The sequence below is a fragment of the Electrophorus electricus genome, chromosome 25, assembly GCF_041902795.1.
Source record: "Electrophorus electricus isolate QZ-2024a chromosome 25, ASM4190279v1, whole genome shotgun sequence".
Classification (NCBI taxonomy): domain Eukaryota; kingdom Metazoa; phylum Chordata; class Actinopteri; order Gymnotiformes; family Gymnotidae; genus Electrophorus; species Electrophorus electricus.
This window is the reverse complement of record NC_137521.1, coordinates 10,314,015-10,337,500: the sequence shown is the minus strand read 5'-3', so window position 1 is coordinate 10,337,500 and position 23,486 is coordinate 10,314,015. Positions and strand designations below refer to the sequence as shown.

Below are 23,486 nucleotides of genomic sequence, written 5' to 3'. Positions count from 1 at the left end.
GCATTTTCCATTTCAGCACAGGGAGTTTGCCGTTGACGAAGATATTCTCTTCAGTAATGAACGATTTGCCACAGTTGAGATGGCGACACACCACGTCTGAGTTATCGTTACTCCAGTCTGTAGCGCGCCACCACGACCCCTCGAACCGCACCTCCAGTCGGCCTGCGCATCTGTCCAGTCCATCCTCAAGGCGCACGTCCAGGCTGTCTGCCATGGAAAGGAGTGACGGTTTGAGTGCAATGGGGCATTTAACACTATGGGTTATTTAACATGTCCGCGTATTCTTTCCACCCCAGACTTCTTGCTGTGATTCAAACAGGCAATTAATTAGCCTAGTTTAAAACTACTAAAATATTTTAATACTAAACAGGACTTATCAAAGGGTGAAGAATTTAAAATGGATGAATAAAGGTCGTAAACTATAGTGAATAAATTACAAAGAGGAAAATAGAATTGTACCTCCATCCTTTATTTCAGTTATGCTTTGACTCGTATATTTAAATAGATTTTTTCCCCCCACCTGTCTTTCTGAATTGCGATATTTTGCATTGTTGATAAATCACAGATTATTCGTGTTACCTGCGCAAGTGACTTTGATGGTTTTGCAAAAGGGCCCGGTATTGTGTTTGCGCAGGCATTCCCACAGCGAGCCTTCGTTCCCGTGGCAGTCCACGTGACTGAGTAAGCCGCGCTCCGTTCCGTTTCCTTCGCTTGCCTCGAGCAGTTTCCCGCAGCGGAGCTCCCGGCACACCACGTCCCCGGTCTTCCTGTGTTCCTCCGCGTCCATGCCGTCAAAGCACACCGCGCGTCCGGAACCGTTTACGCGGACGTAGATCTCCCCGTGACACTGCGAGGGCCGTTGCGCTCTCACCAGCTCCACGTTAATACGATCTGAAAGCCGCGGTGTGGAAAAGAGGAGTTTAAATCGGATAATACTTAAAAATACTTTCCACTGCTGTCGGTTCGTTAATATTTTTTTCCAGCAATAACAGTAAAAAAACATACATTAATCTTACGTATTTATGGTGCAATTGTCTTTACATTAATGAACATTTTAATAGCAAGTAATAATGCATTTTTACATTAATAGAAAATTCAAATCAGAATACTTAAGTGCCCTTGTGGGAAAATGTACGTTCACTCTGAGAACGTTTAGCCTTTCATGATTATTTCACGTAGACCTTCTAGCTAATTAATTTCTTGCGCTTAATTTTATTCCTTTGTTCAGTTAGTGCTTTGCATTTAGTCATACCTTTAACTTTATAATTAACCTATATTTTACAAAATGATATGTATCACAAAAATAGAACTAAGTATTACTATCGTTACTAAGAAATTAACCTACATTAAAATTGTATAGTTAACTCAGCGGTCTAGTGAATTCTTAAACATTTCATATGCATATTTAAAACTTTTTTCTTTTTTTTTTTAAAGAAAATTACATATGCTTTTTTACTTACTCAGCCTACTTTTACTTCTCCTTGGATTATTACTTATTACTTTGAGGTAACATTACTTAAACTTGAGTATTGTCGCAAGTTGCTCTATGCACCTGTAAGCACATCTTAGCTATAGCCGACCAGTGCAGGTGAGGCGGTTATCACGCTAGCACTGATGCAGACTTCTGCTGCCTTTCCACCACGGTTAGCGTCTCTAGGACGGTTCCTTTGAACTGTCCCGTGTATGCCTGCTTACCTGAGCATGTTAGCCAGATGTTGTTGGTTTCATTATATGGTTTCACGCTGACAGATTTACCACACATCAGCATAGAGCATATGTCTTCAGCCCTCTTGTAGATATCCTCTGTATATTTTACAGGAGCCCACGAGGACTCAGTGCTGTTATACTCCTCCAGGGTGCCATTGCAAACATCTGCACCGCCATGCAGACGGACACTGACATGTTCTGTTGAGTTTGATTAGAACCACATCATGCCTCGATACAGCTATAATTCTATATAAATAAATCTCTAAATAAATAAATGTAGATGGGCAAATTAATAATAAATCACACAAAGTCTTCTGAAATTTCCAGTTTGGAGACACTGAAACGGTTATTTTGGGTGGATGGAGAAGTGCAACCACCCTATATCCAGCTCTAGTTCAAGGTGACAGACCTAACCAACATTACAGAATTAGTTGAAACGCTCACTATGAGCTGTGGACTGTAATGAGACTGAAGGGGTTTACACATCATTTGTAATGAAAGGTGCTGAGAATGCAGACTCGTAGTTCACATAGTGTGAAAGCTCTCGCGAGTCAGGGGGAGGTAGGCTCGGCAGAAGCATAATGTCGTGCCGTGATCTTACCTGAGCAGATGACACCGGCTTCTTCGTGACATGTATTTGGCCTCGGGGATACCCAGTTCACACACTGCCAGGAGAAGCTCTCTCCACCAACACAGCTGAGAGGTACATAGTGTGATGCCCGGTCTACATGAAACGTTCCGGTTTTGGGGATCTTGTGATATCTTCCGCACTGATGCTCTCTGCACACCATATCTGCTCTGCTTTCATCTGTACCGGGTAGATATTTTTCTCATTAAAGCCCACCAGTCACTATCTGTTACCGCTGGCAGGACAGTTAACTGTTATTGCAGCGACAGAGGCTCACTAGGAGACCACCCAAGGGACTGTTACCACTATCACCAGTACAAGTGCATTACAAGACCACATGGAATACGTGTGCTTTTGTCCTTGTGAGAAAATTCAGATTCACAAATTGTCTAGTGATGAATAGTAAACTCACCCCAGTCTCTATTACACACACTGACTATGAATGGCGGTACTTGAAACTGAACCACTCCAGCACATGTGTTGTTCTTTCCATTGTGATTTAAAGTCAGAGTAATGGGCCCTGAGGAAGGGAAAACCAAAACGAATGAGAAATATATCTATTATGCATTCAGACCTCTTTGCCAAATTTAAGGGTTTTTAGTCATCTTTTAGATTCAGAGTGAGAAAACAGATTTGGAATACATATCATTAATTAGGCATTGCAGATCAGTAAAACAGTTTTATTACTGCTTAATGTAAAGCTTGACAGTTACTTTAGTAGGCCTAACAGTACCTAAATAATATGCAATTTAAAAAAAATATTAGCTGAGCAAAACATTAATGATATTTGGAATTATTCCTTTTTCACTGGTCTTCTCTACTGAATCAGCTAAGTGTTTTTGACCTGCAGGCTTTTTTAAAAATTAAAGACAAGGCAGTTATGCTTTTGGGACGGTACTTCGAGAAGTCTCGACACATCTCTCATACCTGAGCATTCAACCACGATGTAATTGTTGGGTTGCCACTGAGTGGCGTTCCACCCAAGGAATTTGCATTCCCAAAGACTCTTCTCCACTCCGGTGCAGTTCACCTTATCCATCCAAAAGACCATGGCTCGGTTAGGGGGGTACCTGAATTCGGCATAGCCAGAGCTCCGGTGTGACCCACAACCCAGAGACCTGCAGGCAACCTCACCATTTTTGTTGTGCCACTCATGGAAGCCAATCAAGCCCCACTGGTTCTGGTGGTACACCTCTAGACGGCCCTTGCACGGGCTGTCTGAGTCCTTTAGAGCGATCCGTTCCTGTGCTGTGAAGGGATTAAACACATCTCACACTGCAGCATAACAAATAAGGAGCCTTTCCCACCATTATGCTAACAACAATAATCTAGTAATGTAAAAGTAATCTTTGATATAGAGAATATGTGAATCAGGAATGTTGAAGCTGGGAAACACCTGTGCACCAATTACATCCACATTTGCAAGATGTCCCGTGTCGTCTAGTTCCAGTCTTAATCCAGCAAAATTTATTGTTATTCAGATTGTTTTAAGGACCATTTCTGGATTATGAATGTTAGATTATGGTTGGAACCGAATTCTGGAGAAAAACTATCTTTCTGTACTATCTTTTTCTAGGGTGGAAAATTGCTGAGTCATATCTGTATGTATGCAAGTACCATAAATGTCAAATAAATTAAGAATAAAATTGACATTAATAAAGAAATGTTTGCTGTAGGTTACATAAATGATATTCATTATTATAATCACAGAGTAGTTTTCGATGATTGTTTAAGTTATTTACCCCATTGCTGCACTGATATCGTGTGCCAGGCTGCAATTTGCAGTTGCCAGTAGGTGTGAAAACTTCATGTTTGGTGGAAAATATAGCTATGAGTGAGCACGGAAAGATGAGGAATAGTTAACCACATTCTGCCTGTGCTCTTTTGCATCTTATCTGCCTGTGTTCGTTTTCTGCTTTGGTTAAATTGCATATTAGTGCTGATTCTGAGATGCGTTCATGTCGCCCCACAGAAGTTTCAGTTAAACCACAGCCCTGTCAAAGCCATGACTGCACAGAATTAAAAAAAACACAACACGTAGATTAACATGGAAGAAGACTAATCGTATAGTGCACCATCTGCACTGGTACAGATGATGATGATAATGATTATTAATAATAATAATAATAATAATAATAATAATAATAATAATAATATTGCCACTTTTGTAGATTTGAAGTACAACTAAAACTGCTGCATAGGATTCCTAAGACAAGACATGGTAAACATAAGCCATTAACAAAACAACAAATAAAATTACTAAATAATAATAAATTATAAATATAAAAACATTTTATATGAAACAGGTAGTAGAGACAAATACTACACAAAAAGAAAAGGACTTCATTAGTTCTGTTAGCTCTTTCCTTAACCTTACAAAATTCATATGACATAAAACCGGTTGTTATTATCATCATTATTATTATTATTATTATTATTGTTATTATTATTATTATTATTATTATTAGCATGTTGTTTAATATGTATTATATTTTACTTAGCAATGCATTAAACAATTAACTAATAAATAAATAAATAGATGGATGAATGTAATGTATATGTATAAGTATACAACAACGCCTACTACAGAAAACTTGTTCCAATGATGTGATTTTGCTTTACCATGTTTACCACATACCCAATGTCTGTTTATCATCTTAAAAGCTGTTTTACCTACCTTTGCTTCTAAGACAAGTTTGATGCTGAAATTCTTTTTCATGTAATTGAAAATATTTTACATTTGACACATTTTTCATCACTGCATGATTACATTTGTGTTATATACATTCTTTATTATTCGAAAAAGTAAAAAACATTTTAAAAAGAAAATCTTTTGAACGTTTATGGATCATCGTTAATATATAATTTGAGCTTCCTTTTGGCTATTATGCATGCCGTTTCTGTAGTGATACTCCATTGTTATCACTTAAGTTACTTATGCGCCATAATTAAGTTATTTACTGAATTGATTTATGATTACGGCTTCAGAACAAGTGCATTCCTTGGTTTTGCAACACTAGCTTTTACTTTGTGCTTATTTTTGTTGATGTTTTTAACCATGAACAAAAAGGTTTTGTAGTAGGACCAAGTAGGAGAAATTTCCAGTAATAACAGTTAATTGTCACAACAAAGAGGATTATGCCAGTGATATTTTCACAGTGAATGAATGAACAAATATTTTAAAATATACTTAAAAATACCTTTAGCCAGGTGTTTGGGCCTTGACCCCAGGATTTCTATGGGTTTCTTTAAGCGCAATTACATATTATCAGATAGATAAACCAAATGTTCATTATAAAGATACAAAAGGGTTTACTTGCCTTGTAGAGCTGGTACTTGTAAGCAAATGAGCAGAAACCACATGGTTACTGGCGAGAAAACACGGAATGATGGAGTGTAAAAAACCCACTGACCTGGTTATAAGCCCTGTATGATGTCACACTCTCATTACCATCCACCAAGAATACACCCTCCATTTCAATAGAGATGTTAGTTATTATAACATGTCTGTATATATCTCACACAATATATTGATATTTGCAAGGTATTAAGATATTGATAAAATGCTGTAAAGGTTGTAAGCTTGATATATTTTAGGATTTTAATGTAATCAACTAACAACATTTGTAGCCCTTAAAATCAGTTGACTGATTTTTTTTTCTTTGTTTTCATGAAACATTTCACACAAAATCAAGTTATCAAGCCTGTTTCTAAATAAAGATTTCAGAGCTCATTTTTCTCTTTTGTGAAAATCAACAAAATGACCCAAATCAGATTATTGGGCAAAATCTTGAATGAATTAAAAATGAATTACTCTTACAGAAACACAGCTGGATCACAACTGTACCACAAATCAGAGGAGATACCTCTCTCAGCTTCCCTTCAGAGTGCTTCCCTTTCAGAACACTACGCTGCTCATTCAGTGGCCACCACAGCGGACCACCTGCCTGCCTCTCCTCTATGGGAGTGCAGGCATTCGAGCATCAGGCACCACAGCCTTGGAGCTCCTTCCCTGCCTTCTTCTCTCTGACTTGCCACAGGTGTCCAGAGAGAAGACCAACAAGTGCGTGTTTACTTTGACTGACTGAAAACCTTTTCCCTGAACAGGACTATATGTTTTTAAACTTGATATGGTGTGATGTGAGAATATTTTTGTACTTTCTAGTGGTAAGCAAAGTACACAAATTAGAAGTATTTGAGAACAGACATGCCATTGATAAAATTGCTTAAGTATTTAAGAAGTATTTGAGAATTTAAGAAGCCATTGATGAGAGTTTTTTACGGAAAATACCTGTGCATACACATAAAAGGATTTTTATAATAGACACCTCTATTTTAATAACTCCTGCTTATTAAAAATGGCATTAATCTGAAACTGGTAACATTTCCTATCATTGAAATGATTGAGTAACTCGTCTGTTACTCCTACATGCTGGTGGATGATTCTTCCTGCTGCTTCCATATTTCGAACACATCTCGGAGATAAAGAAAGAGTGCCGTAGTGTCCTGGTCTCCTCAGGCAGCACGGCGCTGGATCCGGCCGGTTTTTCACACATGCAACCGTGGCTAGTTCAGCTTTCTAGCTTTTGTAAGAGTGCAACAGGTCAGCCAATTAAAAGATGGCCATGCTTAGACTGGCATGCTTAATTTCAAAGTACTTCAGGTATTTAGGTAACTCTGTCTCTGTTTGGGCATTGCATGCATGTGTGGGAGTATATCAAGAGTTCTTTTTTATAAATTTAGGAGACCCATAACCTCATTAAAACTGTTTCCTCCAGTTTCTTGATGAATGAGGAGGCAGACACCACTACCTGGTTCTTAAATCACATAACTACTGCAGGTTTTTTTCACTGAACTGGCCCTGCACTTACAGCTTAGAGGAAATGATACTTAACATTTCCATAGCACAAACCTCCATGATGAAGATTGGCGGTTTTGTGGTTCAGCCTACATAGAGATAGATAAACTGATAAGAGAGAGCGAGCGAGAGAGAGAGCGAGCGATAACTACCAGAAGCATGTGTGGTTGCTTCCAAATAATATTTGTGTGAGCTTTGGGTGAAAAAAAAATGCCTAAAATGCAGCATGCATCACCTAAATAAATAAACACCAAGCTGGTTGAAACTGGGTTTGAACGCAGGTCAGATAGGTAACAGCACCGACAGTCTACTGGGTCTACTGGGGGAGCCATCACGCTTTAATGATGGCGGCCCTGTGTGCAAAACAGTTAGATCAAAGAACAGGTAAAACAAGCAAAGGATAAAAAAACCCAAAGGTGGCGAGTTGAACATTGGCCGCTTTGCTGCGAGGCAAACGAACTCCCTCTAGACTACGACAGCCATCAAAACTACCTGCGCGTAAATCGCACTTCAAAGGAATGAAGGATGGCAAAATGAGAGGAAAAACTAAACACCACACTGAGGGTGGAAAAATGGAGAACAGAAGGTTGCCATGGGAAGAATGGCAGCCCCGATGCACTGGGGAAAACCAAACTAAAACTTCCCAAACAAAGCCAGAAAATGGGGAAGAACTTTAATGGCTAAGGGGGGCCTCAGGAGAAAGACAAACTGGAGAGGGGAGGGGATGTGTAAAAGCACAGACACACTCGCAGAGCAGAAGAGAGGCATAGCACAAGGGCTCACAGACCTCAATACCCAAAAGTTACTGGCTAGGCGCTTGGCTCAACACTTCAGCAAAGACCCAGCACTGAGTGACTGGGTACTGGGCTTTTATAGATCTAGCCCAGCTGTTGGGCATCAAGCCTGATTAGTAGTGTGCCTGACTCGAGGCCTCCCCCTGGTGGCTGGAGGGGTGCCAACCCTTACAGAAATACTGCATAAAGAGTACAAGCAAAAGCCCCTGAATCCCAACTATTCAATAAACATCTGCTGGAGATTTTGTGGGTGATTTTTCAGAGGTTTAAAAATGTGCAGGGGTTTGTCTTCACAGCTACAGGAATCAGATTATTGATTCCCTGGTGAGTAAACAGGAAGCAGTTCATGGGGCATTTCTTTATGAGTGCATGTGAAGTACTCCAGTCCCAGACGAGTTGAATGATGCCCTGTCACCATCTAGGAAGCCATGGCAGCACCTCACTGGGAAAACCTCAGTGATGTTTCCAAAAAAATCAGAGCTCATTGAGGGAAGTGGGCCTTTTCTCGATGTGCCATTTTGGCTGTTATCACAGTTTAAATGAGATTACAAATCTCAAGATTAGGTTAGAATATGGTTGAAATGTAATGTTAGGCTAGAGCTGAGACTAGGATTTGGATAGCGCAGGCTAATCCTGCATATACATTACAGGGCATCTCTTACTCAGAGCATAACACGTACATGTACAAATTGAATCTGCAGACAAGATTTGTATTGGTCAGTAGGACAAAAAATGTGCACCTCTGCTCTTAAGGGCGAGGCACGCTGTTGGCCATAGTTCTTAGGAGCAGGTACATTTAGCATCAGAGCTCTTCACAAATTCCTGTGTGGTATGGACTAACGATCAATTATTTAGCAAAGGATCCTGGTAAAGAAGCCACACCCACGCAGCAGAGGCAAACACGAAACCACGCCCATCTGGCAGAGGTAACAGGAAGTCAAGCCCCCACTCAGGTGTCCAGCTACTAGCCTCAGCCTGTAGTCTTGGACCACAATGGAAAAAGCAACACATAATGAATGCCAGCCATGGGTAGACGGAGGTTAAAAACAAAAATCTGAGAGCAAGTTTAACCCGTGTCCAGAAAGCCAGTCCAAAGGGTTTAAATCTTGACAACGTCGAGCATGTAGAGGCAGGTGAAATGGCTGGACGCATCATTCTGTGCAGGGCCTGCACTCTGTCACAGCTACTTGCTCCCATAACAAAAAGAGAAATGTGTATTGATTTCCTGTTTTTTTCCCTGTCTGTATGGGAGCACTTCAGAAGTGGGAGTGATTATAAGGGCCATCGGTCTTGTCCTGTCCATCACTCACGGAAGAAAAGTCTCGGTAAATACTTCACTGTTTAAAGATGACCCCACCACAGGGAATGCACTTAAACCACACCCAAGTGTCTGAATTCAAACCTTGAATACCACTCATTTCTTTAGCTTTACCTGCGCAAAGTTTTTTTTGCCAGTGATTCCAACAACTTGGTTAAACTTTACTGTAGACCCGTTACTATGGCAACGACTAGAGGTAAAATTAGTCTTGCAGTCAAGTCAGTATTTTCTTAGGCTGCTGATAAATCGGTCTCTCCCAGCAAAACAAATTTGAATATTTGTTTGATGGGGACACTTGATTGTAAAGAAAACAAGTATATTGCTAAACATATATACCCGATATATTGCTAAACATATATCACTTCCTCAATATAATCCAAATGCAGAAATTACTAATATATGGGACTTGACAATTTACTGGGAAAGATGCATGTCGCTGGATGAAAACCCTCCCAGAACCCTCATCGGGGAAGAATTCAATCAGGCAGCTCACTCATTCACTTTTTTAAAAGACCATGCTATCAGGGAATGACGACCTTTTAAATGATATTAATGCCCTTTTAAATAAATAGTTTAACCAGTTGTTTAAGTTTGGATGGTCTGGAAACCCTATCACACAGTCACACAGTCCTTCCCGTTGCAATTTGGTGGCCAGCACTGTGTAAGAGTCGACAGACATTCCATTTGCTGAATTCTGTTCTCTTTATTTGTGGAATAGACTATACACCTCTGTGCTTTTCAAAGCCATCACTCTCCTTCACTCCTCCCACCAGAGCCATTTCATGAGGGCAGGCGTCTGACCAGCTCTGAGCTCAGTACTTTATGCTCTCAAATACAACTGGATGGAGGAAAAAAAAAAAAAACACAATCAAGCTAGCAAATACACAAATAACTCTGAAACTGTAAACAGTTACATACATTTGTCATCATGGTTGAGTGCAAGTTTGTTTTCTTAATGAAAATGATTACCTTTCTTTTGCTTTTTACTAAAATAATGACATTTTTATTGCCAGTTTCGGTGTTGCACATGGCTGATCGGTAAATCATGAACTTAGCAATTACACAAGGCTGAGGATAAACTAAAAGTCTGGCTGCACTGACATAATGTTAAAATAATACACACGATTCAGGTCAACTGAGAAACATAAATTATTCTTCTAAAGGTATTAGGTTATGAGCCAACTAAATGACACATCAGTCCCTTCATTCATCTCCATTCATAATAACATACAATAATATTCTGTAAAACAACTCTTCTGCTATTCACTTCCAAAAGGAGCAAACATGTAAAAAATCAAAAATACCTACAACGGTATCCATGCATATTTGTGACCAGTGTACACAAGGCTTATCCACCAACCTCAGTCCGACCCCTGCTTACACCTGCGGACACCCACGCTCACCCAGGTACATCCGGCTAAAGATTTCTGCCAAAAACATGCCTGATATTTTTTTGCTTTTTTTTTTAAGTGACTGAGCACTTTTCTGTTTTGATCAATAATATTTTATATTTTTTCCCCACTGATGTCAGGAAATAAAAGTGGACAAAACAAAACAGAGAGAAAGGAATTACCATGCAAAAATAGGTGACACTAGCATCTTAGCTGCTCCATTGTCTGCGATTTACAGAACAATAACATGCATGTCTGAGTAGGGCTGACAGCTCACTTTTGTTTAGTTTTTTTTGTTAAGTGTGGAAGATGCATGTGAAGTATGACACAAATTATGATACATATATACTGCCCAGAGAGTCTCAACCATAATTTCCATGTTTCTATTGCAGATTAGAGCATTTAAATGTCTCTCTAACATGTAAAGATGTATCTATATAGGAATATAATTTTGTGTTCAATTGTATACACAATGAACTTATAGGTATAAGTCCTATCGGTTTAATTGTTGCATATCTGGTAAAGACCTCCAGTTCCCCCATGTCTGTGCGTGGATGTATCATTTCACAGTACAAGGCGACCAACCAATCCGTCCGCTTTCGTTTCACTCGGAAAACTCTTCAAGAAATTCCAGATCCACTTCTATGAATCCTCTTCAACAAAAGAATCAGCAATGAAGGTCTATGAAAGGATTTCAGTCACATAAACTCCTAAGAGTCAGTCATTTAAAACAAACAAACAAAAATCCTGACATTAATCTGCTCCTCCACTCTCATTTATTCTTGATTCAAACTTCATTTACACCTTGTCTGCTCAAATCCTCTGGTTTGTCGGGAGAGCTGGAAGTCTTGGAGGAAGCCATAGCTAGGTGCTGTTTGCAAAGGACTGGCCATATCTCCAGATGTTGTTTTTTTTGTGGTGTTAGGATGTCTGGCAGGGAACGCCCCTCCTTTCCTGTGTGCGGTGGGGCCAAGCCCGTGTGCTCGGAGGAGGTTATAAAGCGGAGATCTTGACTGCGGCCTGGGTGGTGCAGGCAACACGCGCGTCACGCAGGAAGTGCAGCCTGGTGGGCGAGGGGGCCAGGCTCTCATCGGGGGTATTGGCGGGAGGGGTGGGGATGCTAACAATGGCTGCAGTGAAGTCACACTGCTCACAGTTCAGTTTTAGCTCCTCCGTCCTGGCGTTGAGGCTGGAGCGACTGCTCGAGACAGGAAAACACACACACACACACACACACAAAGATGCACACACATGCACACACACACAAAGCGGGAGAGAGAGAGAGAGAGAGAGAGAGAGAAACAAATTCAGTAATATTCCTGAACCTCGGCAACCCAATACACTGTCATTTTCAGTAATGTTTCATCTTTTGGTTACAAAATAATGAGTTAGTGTTTGAACACACATTTCACATTTAGTATGTGTACCAATTTCTAAGACATTTTTGCTGGCAGGGTCTTTTTGTTTTTTTAATTTTTAACAATTAATTTTTATCTATGCTTGTGTGGTGATAAAGTTACTTCAACTCAGTGGGTCATCATTTAGCATTAAATACTGAATGTTTCATGAGTTTATATTTAAATAGCATGAGCTTGCAAAAGTGATTTCATATTTTACTGCCAAGCCACATATTTCACTTTGAATCAGGAAGGATCTGACTAGCATGTTAGAATTAACCTCACACTGCTGCAAGTCATCACTAGGGGGTGTCGGTAAATTGTGCATTATGACACTTGTCCAGCGATTTCTGTCGTTTTCAAGATCTTCCTTCTCAAAATGTAAATTGACATCAACCAATCATAACTGCTCATGACAAAAACAAGCAGACGCCCTTGAAGTCGACAGTAAAAATATTTTTACTGTTTCCATGTTTTAGAAAAGCTATTAAGGTAGCAAAACAAAAGAATGCACATGTGATTTTGTGTGTCTTAGAAATTTGTTTCTTCAACATGGGTGCCCTTTGATGATGGCACTTCCCCACTCTTGGTGTTCTCTAAACCAGCTTCAAGAGGCAGATGCTTTTCTTGAAGAAATTCATACATATTCTGAGCACCTGTAGGGTGAAAGCCTAAAGTTCTGAATGAAAACTATTTGCTGAGAGGGCAATTTAAATTAATTAATTTAAAAATATTAGTTTTAATACATACCTTTTTATTTATATTTATCTTAAAGACAAATTTAAGCATAGCCATAAAATTTAAATGATTTTAAGTCTATGAAAAACATTTTGAGTGATATAGTAAGTCTACAATCCATGGGTTTTAACTTGCATATTTATTTTCTATTTCCCTCTTCCTGCTTATAACACCTTCTATGTGCCTTCTATGTGCAAGTGATTTTCTGAATGTTTCATAAACAACCCCAAAAGAAATGTAAAGATAAAGCTCCTCCCCAAACTCCTTTAGCAGCGATGGCAGTGATGATAATGAGAGGTGCTCAGAAATCTCGCAAAGCCTGTTCATCGTAAATCAGGGGACTTACTCTAGGAATGTAACATCAGTATAAGGCCTGTATTGGTATGATGTCATCATCAGGTGCCACAGTAACAGATGGGTATGACATCACCTCAGTGAGCCTCCTCACGCGTTAGAAGTGTAAATATGTTAGGAGAGAGGGTGCCGTGCTATCCGCACCTCTGGGGGATGGCGGAGCTCTTCTGCACGGGCAGGGTATCCAGCTCCTGGACGCTGCCACGACTGACCGACACCGTGGAGTTGCCTAGACGGATGGCTCTCCGCTTGGCCCTGCGTGGGCAGCAGGACGAGGACACCCCCTGCTGGCTGGACACGGAAGTGCTGCGGCTGGTGCGGTAGCCCACCGACTCGGTCATGCACATCTCGCTGTAGGTGAGCTCGTCAGTGAACTCGTGGTTCTGTGGAAGGATGGGAGAACATACTAGTGATGCAGTATGCAGTTCTTAAGGTTGGGTTTGACACGACCATGTTTGAAATGACCTTGGTGCCATTCAGGTAAAGACCACAACTAAGAGGGGAGAAAGCCCAAGATGAGAGACTGGATTTAAGCAGAAACCACAAAAACCTCAGTTCAGTTCAAGACCATGAATAATCAGAATCATTCAAAAAACATTACTACTTTTTTTGGGGGGTGAGGGTGGGGTTATGATGGCCTTTTTCCATAGATATGCAGATATAGATGTGAGGGTCAATGACTCAATGATACACCTTGATGTAAATCTACCACCTTCTCTGTTAAGCATAACTCGGTTAATGAGTTACATTCTCTTCATACTGATTTGTGTGCAAATGTCAATGCAGTTTTGTTTGCAAGTTCATTATATGTATGTATAACGTTTCTGTGCCTTTGGTTATACTGCAGCTGAGGAGGCACACACCTCTTTTCCAGATGCACTTTAGTAAAGCCTTAAATCATATTATCTTGAGTGTATACACTGGGTAAAACTCAGTTGAACATTTCAGGGCAGTGCTAAAAGAATCCACTGTTCACTCATTCTGTGGGGCTCCATTATGTGGTTTGGTTTTCTTTTAGTTGTAAGTGCAACTGACAGAGAGGGCACTACTGGAGTGTGCACTCTCTTTCCAATGGATGGGATAAAACGTTTGGTTTTTTAAATGTGTTGTGGGTTTTCTTGGTGAGCAGGCATTACTCCATCTGTTAGATTTCTGAGTTGGAATATCAAGGCTATGGGCAGCCCTGAGAAAAGATTCAAAGTTCTCTCTCACTCCAGGAATCTTAAACCATTTCACTGCGAGTTATAAAGCCTTACCTCATTCAGTACTCACATGCTCACATGCTCATTAGGTGGTGACATATATTGTGTTATTGACTTCATAGCAGTTCACTCTAATGCCTGACTCCATGTCCAAATCTCCATCAGACTTTATGACTAGGAACGGCTGTTCTGATCCATGGAGGTTTTGCAATCCCAAAGCCAAAGATTTTTCCTTCTTTTCACCTGTTCATCAGTCATACCCATGGCCTTCTCTATGGGGGATCAGTTCTATGCTTTTATCAGATGATAAATGTAATGATTTTATGTCAAAAATTGTTTACCAGAAGGATACTGCATCATAGTCCTTATTGTGGGAAACACTACAAGTCCTTAGAAGAGGACAAATCATGCCTTACTCATCCTACATATACAAAACGTCCAAATCCAAAATACAAGAATTTGCTACCAACATCCATAGTATACACCAACAGTACGCCACTAACACATCCTCTGATCGCCTCCCAATGCCACCTATTCCAACCACCCAAGCTACCTCAGGCGGTCATGTGGAGAGCCATCAACTCCACCAATCCAATGACTCACTGGCAATCCACATCTCTGCAATATTGATGGAACCCTCCTCTTCCTCATTAATTCCCCATGTTTAAATATACTGTGTTCTTTCTGTTCTGATTGTTCTCTGTTTCTACAATTGCCCACTTTGCAGATGACATGCTTTTGGATTTGCTGCTCTGTTTTGTCTGTTGTCTGCAGCCTGCTCGGCGCCCACCTCTGCCTGCTCTGGTTTATGCTCAAGGAACCTCCCTGTTGGAACAGTTTGTCCTACTCTGGTGTTGATCCTTGCATGTTTAATGCATGTGGCTCTGGTTTGTCCTTTTCTCAGTAAAATGATTCCTCCTAATTTTACCTGCGAGCATCTGTGCATTTTGTCTCGTCACAATGACTTTGAACTCGTAACAAGACATGATGCTGAGTTTATACCACACACTACTGATCCATATTTTGATTGTGGAGACAGGGCAAACTGACTCATCAGCAAAAGCAGCAGACAGCCTCACACTGTCTCAGATCCAAGATGAGAATGGCGAGTTGACTTCTAATGCAGCCGAAATTAATGCTGTCTTTAAATGGTTTTATGCAATTTGTACAATTCAGAAACTCTCCCCAGTGATGACTGAGATGGCTTCCTCTTTCTAAAATCTCAATTTCACAATGGTAGATACAGATATTCCCCAAGACTTCTATGACCCTCTTAGCACAGAAGAAATTGTATCAGCGCAAAAACGTCTTTTCTGTAGAACTTTACAAAATATTTTGTAGCAGAGTAGCAGCTGTAACATTGCTCCTGTAGAAGGGCAAGGACCTCGTGTGGACGTTTTGCTTTGCTGAGTATGGATGCTAAATTACTTGCTAAAGTGCAGCGTGTTTAGAAAATGTTCTTCCAAGTGTCATACCTATAAAACTGACTTCATAAAAGGGAGAGAGTTGTTTTACAATGTCAGAACTCTCTTAAATATAATTTACTCCGAATCCTCTGCAGTCACTCAAATGTTTTATTTAATCAGACACCAGAAAAGCCTTTGACTGTGTAGAATGGATCTCTTTGCTGTGCTTCACAAACTCAGATCAGGTAAACTATTCATCTCTCGGATGCATTTTTTATACACATCCGCTTTGGCTCGAGTGTGCATTAATGACAAGCTCTGACCACGTCAAAGCCAAGCATGTCACATGGCGGAGATGTCTCCTCTCTCTGTTCTCCTTTGTGTTTGTTATTGAACCATTATCTGTGGCACTGAGATCTTCTCCCGCGCTATATGCAATAATTAGAAATGGTGGCGAATTTAAATTGTCACATGCTGATGATCTTTTGCTGTACATATCTAATCCTGTCTATAATATTCCTATTATACTTTCCATAGATATAAATCATAATATTTCTGGATATATGGTGAACTTTCTTAAGAATAACTTTGAAATGACGATACTGCTTTCCAAAATATTAGAGATGAATTCAAATCCCTGGGAATAAGTGTAATGCAAACCCTGCCATTGCTTCAGTTTGCAAATATTTCTCCATTAGTAGCCCAAAGTAAACTGGACTTTCAGAGGTGACAGAGTCTGTCATTGACCTTGATAGGTAGAATAACGCAAGTTAAACGAATTTCTCTGGGAAGGGAAATCACCCAGGATACCTTTACTACAAAGCTCATATTCACAATTTGGTTTCAATCACCTCCCATTCTTTGGTGCAGACTGGAAACCAGTTCATGTGCCTCCACTGCACAAACAGCACTGCTTACTTCTCTACCAGTCTACCTGATTGGTTTTATTCACAACCCAGTGGTCCTGTGCACCTTAAAGATCTGATTTCAGTTGAGATGAGACCATAAATTCACATCTTCTAGTTTATCTCCTGTGACCAAAAACAACTTATTACCCCCATCTGAGATGGATTTTACCTTTTTTTTTTTAAACACAGTGGTAAGAGAAAAAATCCTGTCTTTATAAAGGTCACCAAAGTATTTAATGTGTTCATCATTTTTTCCGATTCATGTAGGACATTTCATTTGCTAGTCACTCACATTTTAAAACTTCAGGAACTGTGGATCTTCAATTCTTCCTCATTTCTCATCCTTGCACCCTAAACCTACTTAATCCTGACCATACGTTTTGAATGCAATGATCATCTCACGTGTATGGATAGCCAAACTATTACTAAAATAATGACCAACTGGAGCCTGATTTGGTGTATAGTTTGAGGAGCAATGGTGGAAACAATTGACAGGACACATTTAAACACCACATGCTCCAGACTTATACAGTTCAAAATACTGAATCAAGTTCATTTTTCAAAGGCAAGACTAGCACAGATATATCCAAATATAGATGAACACCCTCATAGATGCTACACCTCCACATATGATCTTAGGCTTGTGCTTTTTTTCTGTGCCCAGCACTGCATAACTTCAGGCTCAATTATTTGACCACAAAGTCTGCCATATTAGACACTAAAGTACTTATGGTATTCCATACAAGTACACAGTGCAGTATAATTCCATTTAATTAGATACACTAGCACTCACCTCTTGACTGGCTATGCACCTTCTGTTACTGCAGTGGAAATCTGCTAAACCTCCAAACATTAAGGACCAAGGATTAAAAACTAAGGACACTATGTCTTTCTTAAATCTTAAAAAATAAGATATTCATTAAAAAGAAACCTCAGAGAGTATTTTGAAAAATGGCAGCCTTACCCTTTCAACCCTTATTTCAAGAGCGCTCATTCATTACCCAATGATGCTCATTAACACTGCTGCCTGACAACGCCCCCTTTTTGTGGGTGTGGGTGTTCTGTACGGGTCTGTATATGTAGAGACATTCAGAATTGTAGTGAAGTTCACAAGGTTTACAGAGAAACAGGACGTTTTGGACAGAGGTCCTTTATCGGCTGTGCAAGCACAATGCAATTTGCTTGCACAGCTACTAATGAGGGACCTCTGTCCGAAACGTCCTGTTCCTCTGGCACAAAGTTTTCAACCTCTATGATTACACACACACACACACACACACACACACACACACACACACAAATACACAAACACACACACACACACACACACACACACACACACACACACACACACACACACACAAACACACAAACACACAAACACACAAACACACACACACACACACACACAGATGTAGTCCTTGTATTTATCAATTCCACACTGGACTACTGCAGTGCCTTTGAGTCTGGATGTACTACAAGTGCATAAACATGTAGCCAGAGTTCTATAAAGTTTGATAATATTCCTGCTATCTTAGCTACACAGATAAAATTTTGTAATGATTATAAAATACTTACAATGGCCTATGAAGTGCCGAATTCTCTTGCCCCAACAGTGTGTTAGCGAACTCTTGGCTGATTATAATCCACCAGGGGAATTCAATCAAAAAGGTGCAGGTTTTTTATTAGCATCTAGAATAAGGAAATTACTTCAGGTGGCCGAGCCTCTCAGTGTAGCAACCTTCCTGTCAATGTTCAGAACCCAGACACACCATTCATAAAACAAAACAAAAAACAAAACAAAACACTGAAAACCCATTTTAGTTCAATTTTGCTAAGCACTTCACCTCTTAAAAGGTTTAGATCAGGGGCTTCACAGGTACTGAGTTATGGTCAAATGGGATGTTGTGATGTCACTTTTTTGTCACTCTAGGTTGTTGGCTGAGAGCAGCAGGGTGGTGATGTTCTATGAAGTCCTCAGGCCTTAGTTACATTTGGTTTCTCTAGCTAGAGCTGCCATAATCCACCCTTGCACATTATATATATTATATAGTTTACACACTGTAGATATTAACTTTACCTAATAATCTGTCCTCTTTCTGCCGAGATGCATCTATTCAGTCACATTGTTACCGAGCCTTGACTCACCACTGCTGATGTGGCTCCTCCCACCCACAACCCCTTCCCTGCTGTGGCTCCTCCCACAAACAACCCCTTCCCTGCTGTGGCTCCTCCCACGTCCACCCCCAACCCACCCACTTCTTCACTGCTTTGGTTCCCTCCCCTTCATGAAGTCTCTAGGCTGACTGGAATCAACTAGGCTGAATATTCAGGTACCTGTTCCTGAGATGTTCATGCGCCAGATGGGATACACAAATATTTACACTCATTAAACCCAGACTAGGTGTTCTAGGAACCCAGAATAGACTCCTATTGCTTATTTTGTTCTTTATTGTTTATTTTGTTCTTGTTGTGCTCTTGGGTGTCATCAGAGGAGGATTGGCTTCCCCTTTCTGGTTCCTCCCAAGGTTCCTTCCTCATGCTTTTGCTTCCCACTGTTACCTGAATATGATCTACCGCACTCAGCATAGCAACAACATGTTTATGATTCCTTTACGGTTTTGTCCATGGATCAGGTATTACATGGTCTCGGTTGGGCTTGGAAAACATTTGGAGTCCACAGTGTTCGAGACAAAGTCAAGGCTGACTACAAATTTACCTGAGTATGTCTCACTTAATAGGGCTTCTTGAGTAATGTGGCTCTAAGGGTTCTACAACCTCATAATAAAGATACCAGTTACTGATTGAGGTCTCCACCAACCAAAGAAAAGTTTATTCTTTTTGGTTAGATTTTTTTCCCTCCACCTAAAATACACAGAATAACAATATATACTATTCTATATATACTATATAAGATTCCAGGGTGTGCCTGCAGTATACTTTGGTAAAAATGTGAAGGTGTAATTATAATAAAAATTGCAGTGAAAGGTTTCCAGAGAAACAGACAGAAGTCCTTCTTCAGCTTTGCAAGAAAATTGCTTCTGTTGTGTTAAAGGACCTGTGTCTGAAATGTCCTGTTGGTCTGGAAACTTTGTGTACTCGCCGGCGTTTTCTACTACCTCTGCCTTTCTCTATGTACACACACAACTCTCATTGATTGAGTTTTAGGGGTCATTCATTTAGACTACATCTCAGTCCAAACACCAATATCTGTTTTATTCCAGCACCTAACTGGCCTGAACCAGGGAAGCAGGTCATCTAGTAGATTCAGGTGTTAGGAACTGGATTAAACAACAATCTGGACGGTCTGGGTGTCTTAGGGCAGTGGCTGCAGAGCCTTTCAAATACAGCTTTAATGATACCTTGAAAATCAAACGTACCGCTACTTTTTAAAGGAAATGTCAGCAGAGACAGCGTTCATACTAAACAAAGCCAGACTTTTCCACTGCCAGCATAAACAGAGGGGAGCTCTTACCGTGGTCTTCTCCAGACAGTGCAACAGATGATGGTGTTGGTGCTCGAAGGACGATCTATTCTTCACACACAGAGCAGCACTGTCGCTGTCGTAATGCTGAAAACAAGGCCACAGGACAAAGTCACGCAGAGGGACTAGGCTCACCAGGTGAGCACAGAAGACCAATATACTGGCACTAGAAACACACACACACAGAGCATCTCAAAGCAGCACCCGTTTGGGTATAACTGAAAATACAAAAACCTGACCTTCATACTCTAGCTCCGACATCCCAACTCTAGCCCTGGTGTCCCAACTCTAGCTCTGAGCTGCACTGAGACAACCAGCTCTGATATATTTAAAGATTCCCTTATCTTTTTGTAGGCTTCAGAGGACAATTTCCACGATATCAAGTTCTAAATTTACCTGACATTTTCCAAAGCAAACAGAATGCATGCACTGTGTTTAAAAATACACTCCCTGTTGCCCCTGTCTGTTACATTTGCTCCTCTGTTATCATGACAATGGTAGTAACGCCGATTCACTGGTCATCGATCGCATCATAAAGAACGAGCTTCTCGCATAGCATCAGGCCTGAAGTCTCCCACATCTGCTTTCTGGATGCCATCTTCCTAGAAGTTCCATGATGTTTGTCAGGTGAAAGTGCTTTACTGCAGCAGGCCAGGAGCAGCTCATGTGAGGAGCTGGAGGAACGGCTGCTCTGAGCTCAGAAGCAACTCTCCTCTCTGCTGCAACAAGAAGCGACCCGTCAGCAGAAAACACAAACCGCTGGAGGGTACACCATTTCGCCATCAATAATCACACCTCTGAACAATTAGCTTTTTTTTTTCTTTGCTGGTTTGGAAATAGTTCTCTGTAGGCCTTCTGGGCTGTGTGGAAAGTGGAGATTTGGTGCAGATCTTTAGGAGCACCACAGGAGATGCTCGGAGGGAGATCACGTTAGGGAGAAAAAGAGTCACCTTAATTCGTGTGAAAGTCCAGGTAAAAACACAGAGATACTGGTGTGATTGTCTCAGATAATCACTAGCAGAATATCAAGAATCTCAAGCAAGTGGCCTCTAAAAAGGATCATCACACTACCTAAATAAAGAACTAGACACAAAATTATATACATCCTGTGGCATTGTGTGCAGATTAAGGATGTGATTTCAATTTGCTCTCTGCTATCTCATTACAATCGTTATTGCAGCAAACCAAAGTGCTCGTGAAAAACCCATCAGAACAGAGCAGAACGAGAAAGACGATTTCTATTCATCGTTGTTTTTTTCCCAGCTAATCGGGAAATCTGTAGTGGACTGTACCACTCGACAGCTGTAATTGCACTGGTAATAAGTCCAGTTTGATCGAGTGCATTGAATGAGGAAATGCCTCTGTAGCACTCTCAAAGCAGAAGGCGTGCACGCCTTGCACTGGATCTACGGTCAGCATTAACTCATCGATCAGTGGCAGCACCATGGTTACGAGATGCTGATGGAGCTGGGACATTAACCACACTACTCTTACTGTAGAGACAGAAGACCTAGGTCCTTGAGCACAGATCGAGCTATGAATACCATCTGTGCAGGTTGTGCTGGCTTTAGGAACTGCTGAGCTCTTCCGTGTGGAAGCCATCAGATGTCAATCACTCTGAAACCTGACTGGTGTGAAGGAAGCCTTTCAGAACAAGGACCAAATCCAAATAATTCAAAAATGTTTAATTCACACATGTTTATTACAGCATTTGCTCAGGTGATCCACTGTATATGTACCAGGCTTCCAATGGAGATTGGCCTTTCTGGAGTGGGTAAGAGTCAGGTTAAGATTTACAAAGATCTAATATACTCAAAAAGAGCATTTATTCACAGAGCTTTTTATTCATGACTTTACAAAGCATACATCGCCTGAAAGCTTTGAATGCAGACTCCAACGCCCAGTGATGAATCCTCGTAATAAAACCTGCCTTGTGCATGTGCCATCAGACAGAATCCTGCCAAGGTACTAAGAATCTCGCAACACAGGTCAAGGTTTTCATGTGAATCCCATAAAAAATGTGCACATGAAGGATGGCAGAGGAGACAGAAGAGTTCGAGAAAGTACAAAACAATGATAGACTAGAAGAGAGAAAAATCCTTTCCCAGATTTATAAATAGCACTGCAAGCTGGTTTGTAATGGGTTTATAGATCCAAGCTGGAAATAACACACAAATGTGACTACACACACACAGGCACAAAATCACACAGACACACACACAGACACACCTCTCTGGGGCTAACAAAATATTAGATTATAGAGACTTTCACATGCTAACAAGAAACGGAACAAAGATTCCAGAGAACTGCGTTGTTTGCAGTAAGGAAAAGCACTCAATTTCTTCCTTTCTTTACTCAGTCTATTATTATTCTTCCACTGTATTTCTTTATCACTGCTTTTGTAGGTCCTTTCCATTTTCTTCTGCCTCTACCCACACGTTTGGGTTAAAGCAACGTTGTGTCTGTGTCAAGGTGTTGGTGGACTGCAGGGAAAGTGTGCGTGCGGAACGCTGGACTGTTTATATTGGCATCGCTGTTAAGGAGCCCAGAGGAGAACCAGTTACCAACGATGTGTGAAACATTCTGGACCACATTCAAATCCTGCAGACCATGTGGCTCAAACTCTCTCACTTCCCTTTCAGCTTTCACAGGAATCTGTCTTGCATCATATTACTACTGTGTGCGGTATAAATCAGAGAGACCAAGCGTTTCTAGTGTTACTTTGTTTTCAAGTGAGAGTCTGAATAAGGAAAACGAATGATTATCTGGCAGCTTGCTTTAACCATTATATTTCATGGCCCTAAAAATCGAGTTAAGTTCACAGCTTAGCAGAAGTCTGAATACAGATAACTTTCACTGCGTATTTATCGATCTTCTCATCTGTCCGTCTTACGTCACCAACTCTGAATATAGTGCCATGTCACAAAGCACGCACTGTCTCTGAATAGTGCCAGGAACTTCCCAGCTGAGGTTCCAGGAACATTCATTGCAGAGTATCCAGACCTTATTATGCACCTCTGGGATGATGAGGAATGGGCTATTTGCAGCAAGATATTCATCGTGCAACCCAACTGCCTAACGCATCCAGCATCTTGAAGAATCTATACTCAGGTGAATTCAAGCTCTTCTGAAGCCCACAAAGACACAACATGCAAGGAGACAGGTGTAGCTAACAAACTGGCAACTAGCCATGTAAAAGCAATATGTTCATGTTCAGAGTCCTGCTATACTTTCTAGAACACTTTCTCATGTTGTACTACTATTTGCAGGTTTCAACAGCTTTTTAGCAGTCTTGAGTTTT

The 23,486-nt window shown here is 40.6% G+C and overlaps 2 protein-coding genes across 3 annotated transcripts in view; both read right to left on the bottom strand.

Moving 5' to 3' along the window:
• The window catches only part of LOC113590966 (scavenger receptor cysteine-rich type 1 protein M160), a 14,828-nt gene extending 10,070 nt beyond the window's left edge, over positions 1-4,758 (bottom strand). Inside the window, exons 1-7 of one of the 2 annotated variants that reach the window (XM_081707963.1) lie at positions 4,078-4,758; positions 3,263-3,583; positions 2,748-2,855; positions 2,309-2,515; positions 1,696-1,905; positions 580-891; positions 1-207 (exon numbers count right to left, since the gene is read on the bottom strand). The exon at positions 1-207 is cut by the window's left edge and continues 96 nt beyond it. In XM_081707963.1, the coding sequence (XP_081564089.1) occupies positions 1-207; positions 580-891; positions 1,696-1,905; positions 2,309-2,515; positions 2,748-2,855; positions 3,263-3,386 (1,168 nt within the window). In that variant the 5' untranslated portion in view covers positions 3,387-3,583; positions 4,078-4,758. The remainder of the gene's footprint in view (positions 208-579; positions 892-1,695; positions 1,906-2,308; positions 2,516-2,747; positions 2,856-3,262; positions 3,584-4,077) is intronic. The other variant, XM_081707964.1, reaches the window with a different exon arrangement.
• Positions 4,759-9,988: 5,230 nt separating this feature from the next.
• kcnd1 (potassium voltage-gated channel, Shal-related subfamily, member 1) overlaps positions 9,989-23,486 on the bottom strand; it is a 56,736-nt gene continuing 43,238 nt past the window's right edge. Inside the window, exons 5-7 of the mRNA XM_035521778.2 lie at positions 20,177-20,272; positions 13,330-13,568; positions 9,989-11,894 (exon numbers count right to left, since the gene is read on the bottom strand). Coding sequence (XP_035377671.1) covers positions 11,690-11,894; positions 13,330-13,568; positions 20,177-20,272 — 540 coding nt within the window. The 3' untranslated portion in view covers positions 9,989-11,689. The remainder of the gene's footprint in view (positions 11,895-13,329; positions 13,569-20,176; positions 20,273-23,486) is intronic.